This window comes from Barbatula barbatula (genome assembly GCF_947034865.1).
Source record: "Barbatula barbatula genome assembly, chromosome: 1".
Classification (NCBI taxonomy): Eukaryota; Metazoa; Chordata; class Actinopteri; order Cypriniformes; family Nemacheilidae; genus Barbatula; species Barbatula barbatula.
This window is the reverse complement of record NC_136766.1, coordinates 22,774,666-22,784,437: the sequence shown is the minus strand read 5'-3', so window position 1 is coordinate 22,784,437 and position 9,772 is coordinate 22,774,666. Positions and strand designations below refer to the sequence as shown.

The following is a 9,772-nucleotide window of genomic DNA, read 5'->3' as shown; positions in this document are numbered from 1 at the left end:
TAGTAAGACTATTTCATTCATTCAGATCTAGGATGTGTTGCTTAAGTGTTCCCTTTATTTTTTTGAGCAGTGGATATTGACAATATATGGTCAACTTCAGTGCCTGTGCATGCAGATGGAGTACAAAGTGACAGTGGCCAATGGAACATCCGAATATTCAGGAACCAACAACTATATGTACGTCACTCTGGTCGGAGAGAGAGGAGAGAGTGAAAGAACAGGGCTGGATCTCTGCAGAAGAGCCGTGAGTCTAAGTGTGATCGTGTTTATTTCTTTAGCGCTCATTTCTAGCTGTTCACTTCTTCCCTAAATTCGATACTATTCCTCGGGTGAAATACTAAATGATTCCTAAGGTAAGTGGCTTAGATACTTTTTTGTTATCTCCTTATTAAAGCATATTTGCAACGTGCCAGTGCATTTAAGTTCATGGCATTCTTATCTTTCTAATTCCGTTTTATGTAGAAAGCCTAAACACAGACTTCCACAATGCAACATGTCAGAGCACGTGCACATCCCCTTTCCGTATGTCGCTGACCAGTTCTTTTCTCCTTTTTTCACATTCTTTGTAAAGGTATGACTACACCGTCCGAAGCCCTGCTGACTTGGGTCCCCTGATACTGGTGCTTGTTCATTCGTAAATGGAACTAAGCACAAACCCATCCATGCCTTCCTCTCACCTCCGGACTTTAGAGCTTTCTCTGAAAAACATTGGCAATCACGTTTGGAAAGTCTTATTCAATTTTAGTAATTTAGGGCTTTTCACAATGTACATTGTTCCAAAGCAGCTTTACAGGGGAAAATAGAAACCTTAACACACAAAAAAGGTAAAACACACTACATGGTGTTTTATATAATAAGTTCAATTATTCTAGTAAATAATATCTAATAAATGCAGTCTCCCGGTCGTTTATTTAGCATATTTTGCATTTAAGTAAATGCTTTGCCGTTCGAACCCAGGGGTGGCACATCTAAAAGAGAAATTATAGTATAATGCAATGTAAGTCGCTTTGGATAAAAGTGTCTGCCAAATGCATAGATGTAAATGTAATGTGTTTGTCACACCCAGACAAATTTGAAGGATTAGTTAATAAGTTATCAAAATCTTAAAAAAGCAGTGTTCTCTGTTCTCAAACACTGAGGGTCTGCTGTCTGCGCTAAATCCACGCCCTTTAGCGGTAGAGCCTCTCATACCTGTCAAATTCCACAACAACCTGAATGTTGATGCTAATGCACTCTAGTTATAGTGTTAGGGCAGGGGCCATGCTTAGAAATGATTTCAAGCCTACCCAACAAATCCTGAAAACAAAAATGTTGAAAATCATCAGCATGTGCTGTTTTGATGCACAAAAAGTTGTTTGTAGTAGAACATTTCTCCAGACTGTAACTGGTTCTCTTAAAGGAACAATGCAGGGTTTTCAACAGGATCTATTGACAGAAATGCAATATAATATACAAAACTACTTCAGAGGTGTATAAAGATCTTACATAATGAACCGTTATGTTTGTAATACCTTAGAATAAGCTATTTATATCTACACACAGAGCGGGCCTACATATATTAAATTTGCCGGCATGTTTTGTACAGCAACCCTTAACGGACGAATAACTCTACAGTGCGCTTACTCTCCCGCTCCCCTGTAAAACGTGCTCTTGTCTCTCTCCAGTTTTAGCGTCAACGCTCTCTGTCTCTAGTATCTCGACGTGTACAATATTAGAGCTGTTCCAGATAAAATATTACGCTCACAACTGCTCCGTCACACATGTAATATTACAACATCATCATATCTTGGTTCTAACAAACAGAAAACCATATTTTTGTACTGTGGTGGACACCGTCGTGTTTGGACAGAGATATTCATTGCAAATCTATAATACAACGCTAGTAGCCGCTGTAAATAAAGAACTGCGCCTTTAAGAACGCTTGGCTTAAAAAAATGTTTTCTATGGCATCACTTTGAAGAATCTTTATAGCAAGTGTTGCTCTGTTGAGTCTGCCCTTCTTTGTTATACTGTATATAAAATAGTTGTTATAGTGCTGTGAATATTTACCACAGTCAGTATATTAATGTTTTTTTCTCTTGAAGAAGGGAAATGTATTCCTGGTGGATTATGCTTTAATGGATGGAATTCACGCCAACGTAATAAAGGACCAGCAGCAGCACATAGCTGCTCCACTCTGCTTACTATATGAACACCCTGATAATGGACTCATCCCCATTGCCATACAGGTACATTTTTTGTGTTTCATTTGCTTGTCTATTTTTAATTTGAGTGGCATTACTAATAACATTTCTTTATCCTGTATTTAAGCAAGACCAATCTACATAGGAATGTTTGTCAAATGTATGTTTACAGGCATAGAGCTTAAGATATACTGGTGACGTATTATTATAGGGTTGTATTTGATAACATTAGTAAATGCCTTAACTAACAATGAACTATTTAAATTTTTGGCATTAATTACAAAAAATGTTTTAATTAATGTCAACAATATTCATGTGAGTTCATGGTTTATTAGGTACAACATTCAATGTTAAAGGTCCAGTGTATGAAATTTAGTGGAATCTAGAGGTGAGTTTGCGAATTGCTACAAAGGGCTCACTCCACCCCTCCCTTTTGAAGAACTACGGCGGTTGACAGAGGACTAAGATGTTGTCACGTTTTCGCTTCTTTGCCGAAGCAGATAACATATTTACAAAACACGATAATTGGTAATTTTAGGGCTACTGTAGAAACAACATGGTCTATTCCATGTAAGGGGACCCGCGGTGTATGTAGATAGAAAAAGCTCATTCTAAGGTAATAAAAACATTGCACTTTATTATAGAAGGTCTTTATACACCTCTGAAGACATAGTTATGTATATTAAATAGCATTTATGTCTATAGATCTTCCAAAAAACGACACTAGACCTTTGAACATGTATTAATAAATGGGGTGCACAAGGGGCATTTACAAACTTCCGCTAAAATCTCAGCGAGCAAAGCCACTTCCGCTCTCATAGAGCTTTGGTAAATTTTTCACCAAAGGATAATGATGTTTAGTTAGAAAATAATAGAATTTTTAGAGAACCAACAGCACTACAGCTGAGCATAGTTGTGTGCCATTGTGATCATGCCTCAAGTAAGTGAAAAAGTTTACTTGGGTTTTTATATTTGTTGATGTAGCTTGAAATGGACAGCCTGAAGCACTTCTCCTTTTTGGTTGTCGATGTATGATGTAGTGTTTGTATAATTGACTCACGTCGTTGACTGTAATCCATTATGCATGTTGAAGTGACCAAGTGAAAAATGCAATTGTTCCCTACGGACGCTACGCGTGTCGGATATAACAGAGCTGGCTGAGATTTAAGTGGAAATACGTCATGTCTTCATGTACATATACCCCATTGTTCTCACGCCACACATCCCTTTTCTTATGCAGGGTCGTACCCATTTTTTCTGTGTTGTGTAATAAAACTTTTGAAATAATTCCCTAAAAGCCTAACTTTATTTTGGTGGTGCAAACATTTCACAACCCTCACCAATGTGACTTGATCGTTCGTTTTTTGAAGGGCTCCAGGCGGCTATGCCCCCCTTGCCCGCTTACAGTTCCTATATGGGATCTGCCCACGGTCCTGAGGGCTCTGAAGAGTTCTTCCTTCGAGCCTCTGCAATCTGTGGACCTCCGTTCCATAACCCTTAAAACCACTCTGCTTCTAGTTCTAGCATCGGTAAAGCGTGTTGGCGACCTACAAGCGCTCTCTGTGAGTCCCTCCTGTCTTGAATTTGGGCCTTACAACTTCAAGGCAGTCCTCAAACCAAGGCATGGCTATGTACCTAAGGTGCTCTCTACTCCTTTCAGAGCACAGGTAGTGACGCTCTCTGCACTCCCCTCCTCCGAGCAGGACCTGGAGCTGAACCTGCTCTGTCCAGTCAGAGCGTTAAAGATTTACATTGAGCATTCCACCCCCTTCAGGCGGTCGGAACGGCTTTTTGTTTTTTTTCGGGTTACCGCATGAAGTAATCAATTGTCTTATCAAATGTTTTGACGATCATAATGTACTTGTAATTTAAGTTTTTTTGGTGTGTTTTGTGTTTGTCCCAAACGTCACCAAGCCCTCACCCAATAGTCATAAAATCTCACTTCAATCATAACTCAAACATTGGCCAGACCGGATTGAATCTAAAGAATCATTGAGATGTCTAATTGATCTTCTTCATTTATTTTTTAGCTTGAGCAGAAACTTGACAAAGACACGCGCATATTACTACCCTGTGATCCGCCTCTGACATGGTTACTGGCTAAGATGTGGGTTCATCACGCTAAGTTCCAGGTCTACACACGCACTTGGTGGTTGAAGTGTTCTGTGCGGCCACAATGCGTCAGTTACCTGCTGTTCACCCTGTATATAAGGTCGATAAAGACCTTTGCACATTTCAATGCATGATCCCCCTGCCATTTATTATTAATTAAGAGTTGCACCACATAAAAGAGACTTTTAGACCACTTTGAGACCACATTTATCATCTAAAAAAGACTAAATTAATTAGGAATTTCAAGTTGACTAATAAAAAGGCAAGTTAGTCGAGGTATGGAAGGCCTAAAGGGCCAAAACCTCCTGCCACCACACCAGCCGGAGCCTACTGGAGTTGTTCTTCCAGAGCCTTCCCTGGCACAGCAGCTACTCTGGGAATTCGACACCCTGTGTGCCCCGAATTCCCCTCTGTATTTCCCTCTAGCTCCTCAGAGCCTTCTCTGGGAACCACTGCAGTGGCAGTGATGGCATTGGCGGCGGCCTGTGTCTGGGTGGCGATCCTCCCCTGCTACCCGAGGACTCCTGCTCAGATCTCCCACCCTCCCTCTTCCTACTCCGTCCGGTCTGTCTCTGCTGCCACTGCTTCTTGTCTGCCACGCTGCTCACTCTCCACGCACTATCTGTGCTGTTGTGCTATCACAGGGCTGCCCCCCTCATTGTCGCCTCTTGCCTCTGAGCCCCAGACTCCACCTCGGCCCATCGACCCGTGGCGTCCCCTTTGCCGCATGCTCCCTCGTCTCCATCGTCGACCGGTCCTCCACTGGCTTGGCCGGGCTCCTTCCTCCTTCCTGATCCACCTGGGTCGGTCTCTGCCTCTGGACTCTGCTCCTCCTGGTATGCCTCGTCGCTCTGTCCCGTCTGCTCTGTCAGCGGACTGGCCCAGAGAGGGAGGGGGGTTCTGTAACACTCTCCTCCTGTACGTTCCCTATCGGACTCCATTTCCCATCATCTTTTGCACCCACACCTGTCGTTGTTGATTCAATCTGCACCCGTTTTCTATTGGACTCATTATCTCAACACTATATAAGCTTCATTTAAGCTTATGTTATTGGCAATTTGTGTGTACATCGTCAATCCTCGTCTGAAGATACCGTGACAGCACCCTTATGCAAAGAAAAAATATTTTTCAACATATTAACTCTGTATAATACATTGTTTCATAGATAGTTATTACTGTAATCACATGAATTCATTAAGCAATTTATTCCATGACTAAGGTGTATAATAGACCAAGGCGTAATAACAAAAAGCAGTTTTCCACAGGTTTGTAAAACTTTGGGCACAAAACTGGTTTAAGGAGCACAATTTAAAACTCCCAGAGATTAGATTTCAAAGGTTGATACGACAGATTAAGTGCAGCATAACTTTAAAAAAAAGTATATACCAGTACTGCTTTCTGCGTGTGGTTAATAGTGTCCATCCCACTATATCATTAAAAGTGCACTGATATGTGAATGACTTTACATTTGTAATCAAAAGCAAGGATGTTTAATGTATGTTTAAAATATATTGAATATAGAATAATACATAAGGAAATTCCGCTTTTGCGGAAAGCATTTGGTTCAAATCTATGGAAAAAAGATTTTATATTGCATTATATTTTTCAGTATATTTTTATGTTTTTGTTTCCTGTGCAATTACACATTAGACAGTTTCAGTGTGTTGTTATAGAAAAGGCCTAAAAAAGGTTTGTTTTCAGATTGTTTTGCTAATTGTACTATTTGGCCATCTGCTGACCTCATCCTTTCACTTTGTTCTCAATGCAGCTCCTAACTCCTAACACGCTTGAGATTAACTGTCATGGAAGAACACAGCTCATCTCCGCAGATCACCTCTTCAAAAAGGTCAGCTTTTGACACACAAAAATCACATGCATATGCTCAGCAATTATTTGGTGGCATTTTTTGCTCATTACCATATATTCAACTCATTTAATTTGTTGCAATTTGTGTTTTTAGGTGCTATCAACATGAGGAGATGGACTCTTGCTTCTGGCACAGAGAGAGAATAAAGTGCTAACCTTGCTCGCGCCCTCCTGTCAAAGTTGGACTTCTTGTACATGCTGTTGGGGGTGATTCAAAAGTAAAGCAAACAAGCCTAAAGGAATTAGATTAGATTAGATTAGATTCAACTTTATTGTCATTACACATATACAAGTACAGTGTAACGAAATGTAGTTTAGGTCTAACCAGAAGTGCAATTATTAAGTGCAGGATATACAGTTAGAATAAATACAGTATACAATATGAGAGAATATAATACAGTGGGCATGGACTATAAAAATATTTTGCAGTAGGAATGTTCTATGAAAATATGACAGTAGGTATATACTATGAACAATATATACAGATGACTATATACTATGAACATTAATGTACAGGTAGATATGAACAGATAATAATTTAGACTAAAATAGTGCAAGTGACTTAGGTATGCATAAATTATTGACATTGGCTATTAAAGTTGCAGTGCAATAGAGTTAATGCAGTTGTTGAAGTTGCAGTTATAAAAAGTTACGGTGCAGTATATGAGTTAATGCAGTTATTAAAGTTGCGGTGCAGTATATGAGTTAATGCAATTATTAAAGTTGCGGTGCAGTATATGAGTTAATGCAGTTAATAGGTTGCAGTCCAGAAGATGAGTTAATGCAGTTAATAAGGTTACAGAGCAGAATGCACCCAATTTTGTGATTTTTTTTAATGTAACTGTCCACATTACATTTAATTTCCACATGATTGATGAAGTGTGCAGAACACAAATAACAGCATTATTAAATCACAATGACCCAGCACTTGTAGACACTCTGGATATTTTATTTACTTGAGGCTCTTTTCTCTCAGTTTTGTTTCAGGTATTGTTTCTCTGTATTACTAGAGTGATAGTGAAGTGGAACAGGACACAGAACTTCAGGCCTGGATTAATAATGTGGACATGGAGGGCTTTGTGAATGTGCCTGATTTTAGTAGTAGGAGTTCAGAATGCCAGACTGTGTTTTAACATGGTTGTATTTACCAATGTCCTGTAACAATGGTGGGTAAGGGCTATTTTTAACCCATGTGCAGTATATCATTTTAGGCTTGCCAACATACAGTAAATACTCCAAAAAACCACTGTCAATACATCACCAAGGTTACATAAGACACCCTATAGACACAAGAGGGTTATAAATACACTAAGGGCCAGGTATACACAATGAAGGATACACCCTTATATTATTTCAACCCCATACACACACATTTCTTTCATATGTAGAACACAAAAGAGAAGTCTGGGAGAATTTCAGACATGTCTTTCAGTAGCATTACAGTTTTTCTCAAATGCTAAAACACAAAAGCCAATCCTCTAAACCAAATGACCAGTTGTCTAAACACATTTACTAAATCTAGCCATCATTTTCCAATATCATAAACACATTTCACATGAAGACACAATTCACAAAACACAATCCTCCGTTCTCATAAATCTTAACACATTTTTCCTTGCTAAACACAAGTTGCAAAGGAACTCTGCTCATATTCTCAAATGAAAGCTCATGTGATGCAAAAAACTTGACACAGTCAGCAATATTGGAACACAATGAACACACCTGGCGTCATTCATTACACACAACGACTCAAAATTGAAGACACTTGTTGCTAATGCTGTGACCGCATGTATAAAAGCAAGTTCAGAGTGCACAGTTTGCTGAAGATTCCAAACAAACACAATGGATGAAGGCAGAGTCAGGGGAAGAGGAATTCGAGTCAGAGGAAGAGGAATTCGAGTCAGAGGTGGGAGAAGAGCTGGCCATGGAAGGAGAGGAGCAGGCCAACAAGGGAGAGGAGCAGGCCAACAAGGGAGAGGAGCAGGCCAACAAGGGAGAGGAGCAGGCCAACAAGGGAGAGGAGGAGGCCAACAAGGGAGAGGAGGAGGCCAACAAGGGAGAGGAGGAGGCCAACAAGGGAGAGGAGGAGGCCAACAAGGGAGAGGAGGAGGCCAACAAGGGAGAGGAGGAGGCCAACAAGGGAGAGGAGGAGGCCAACAAGGGAGAGGAGAAGTTCCAGGAGGGAGAGCAAGACAACCTCGCACCATCATTACGGACGAGATGCGAGCAACAGTCATTGACCATGTCATTGTCCATGGCATGACAATGGCTGAAGCAGGACTAAGAGTCCGTCCAAACCTGAGTAGGTTCACCGTAGCCACCATTATCAGGGCATTCAGACAACACAACAGGTATTGTACTTTATTGCTTTGTCACGATACAATTTACAAGCCTGTGAAAGTAGTCTATTGGTTTCAAATCAGTTGTTACTGTATTGTAAAACATGTCAATTGACAACAAATGTTTCTTTCTTTAGAGTTGAAAGAATGCCACATAGAGGCAGTTTGCCATATTTACAGCGGCACAAGAAACCCTTATTGTGGATATGGTTTGTGAGAACAACCTCATCAGACTCCGGGAGATCAGAGACAAAGTCATTGCCGATAATGTCAACTTTGAGAGCATTGATGATGTCAGCTTGGCCACAATAGACCGAGTTCTCCCGCGCCAAAAGATGCGGATGAAACAGGTCTATAGGGTTCCCTTTGAGCGCAACTCTGCACGACACAAAGACCTACGTTACGAGTATGTGCAAGTAAGTATACATCCATGTTCACAGTACAGTTAGTGGACATACTGTGTTGCTCAGTGGCCTACATTACTTCTGGACAATACTGTGCTACCTGATTGACTGTTGTTCTGAACACCTGTGCACTTTCACATTTTCACAGAGGATATTACAGTTGGACGCGATGGCCAGACCTCATGAGTACCTCTTCCTGGATGAGGCTGGCTTCAACCTGCAGAAACGAAGGCAAAGAGGCCGTAACATCATTGGCCAAAGAGCCATCACTGAGGTTCCTGGCCAACGGGGGGGTAATATTACTCTTTGTGCGGCCATGGGTTTGGAGGGGCTTGTCCACCGGCATGCTGTCCTTGGGTCTTACAACACCCAACGTCTCCTCACCTTCCTAGAGGAGCTAAAAGACATCCTACTGGACCACCAACAACACCATCCTGGGCCCGCACATCACATTTATGTGATCATTTGGGACAATGTACGCTTCCACAAAACAAACCAAATCAGAGAGTGGTTCACCACCAACAGTAACCACTTTTTAAACGTCTGTCTGCCACCATACTCCCCTCTCCTGAACCCTATAGAGGAGTTCTTCTCATCGTGGAGATGGAAGGTTTATGACCGACAACCATACACTAGAGAGAACCTCCTACGGGCAATGGAGCTTGCCTGTGTTGACATCCCAGTGGAGGCCTTCCAAGGATGGATTCGCCATTCAAGGGCATTTTTCCCACGGTGCCTGGCAAGAGACAATATAGCCTGCGATGTGGATGAGGTGATGTGGCCCGATGCAGCTCAGCGACATGATGCCGCACAGTGATTGTGGTGTGTGTGTGGTGTGAATAAAGTAAATAAAAAAACTTGACACCCT

The 9,772-nt window shown here is 41.2% G+C and overlaps 2 protein-coding genes across 3 annotated transcripts; both read left to right on the top strand.

Annotated features, from left to right (window-relative positions):
• Positions 1-184: 184 nt before the first annotated feature.
• On the top strand, positions 185-7,087 carry LOC306899761 (polyunsaturated fatty acid lipoxygenase ALOX15-like). Of its 2 annotated transcripts, none has more exons than XM_079466232.1 (5): positions 185-353; positions 572-728; positions 2,088-2,228; positions 6,064-6,141; positions 6,256-7,087. In XM_079466232.1, the coding sequence occupies exons 2-5, from the start codon at positions 639-641 to the stop codon at positions 6,268-6,270; spliced, it is 324 nt and encodes a 107-aa protein (XP_079322358.1). In that variant the 5' UTR covers positions 185-353; positions 572-638; the 3' UTR covers positions 6,271-7,087. The 2 variants fall into 2 exon arrangements, 1 of the variants encoding a protein (XP_079322358.1); XR_013787223.1 differs by having other exon boundaries at positions 203-353; positions 572-824; positions 2,085-2,228.
• A 1,105-nt stretch (positions 7,088-8,192) lies between these two features.
• Positions 8,193-9,772, top strand: LOC306898646 (uncharacterized protein). Its single transcript, XM_079464312.1, has 3 exons — positions 8,193-8,512; positions 8,638-8,916; positions 9,053-9,772. Exons 2-3 carry the CDS (start codon positions 8,707-8,709, stop codon positions 9,719-9,721), a joined length of 879 nt encoding a protein of 292 aa, XP_079320438.1. The 5' UTR covers positions 8,193-8,512; positions 8,638-8,706; the 3' UTR covers positions 9,722-9,772.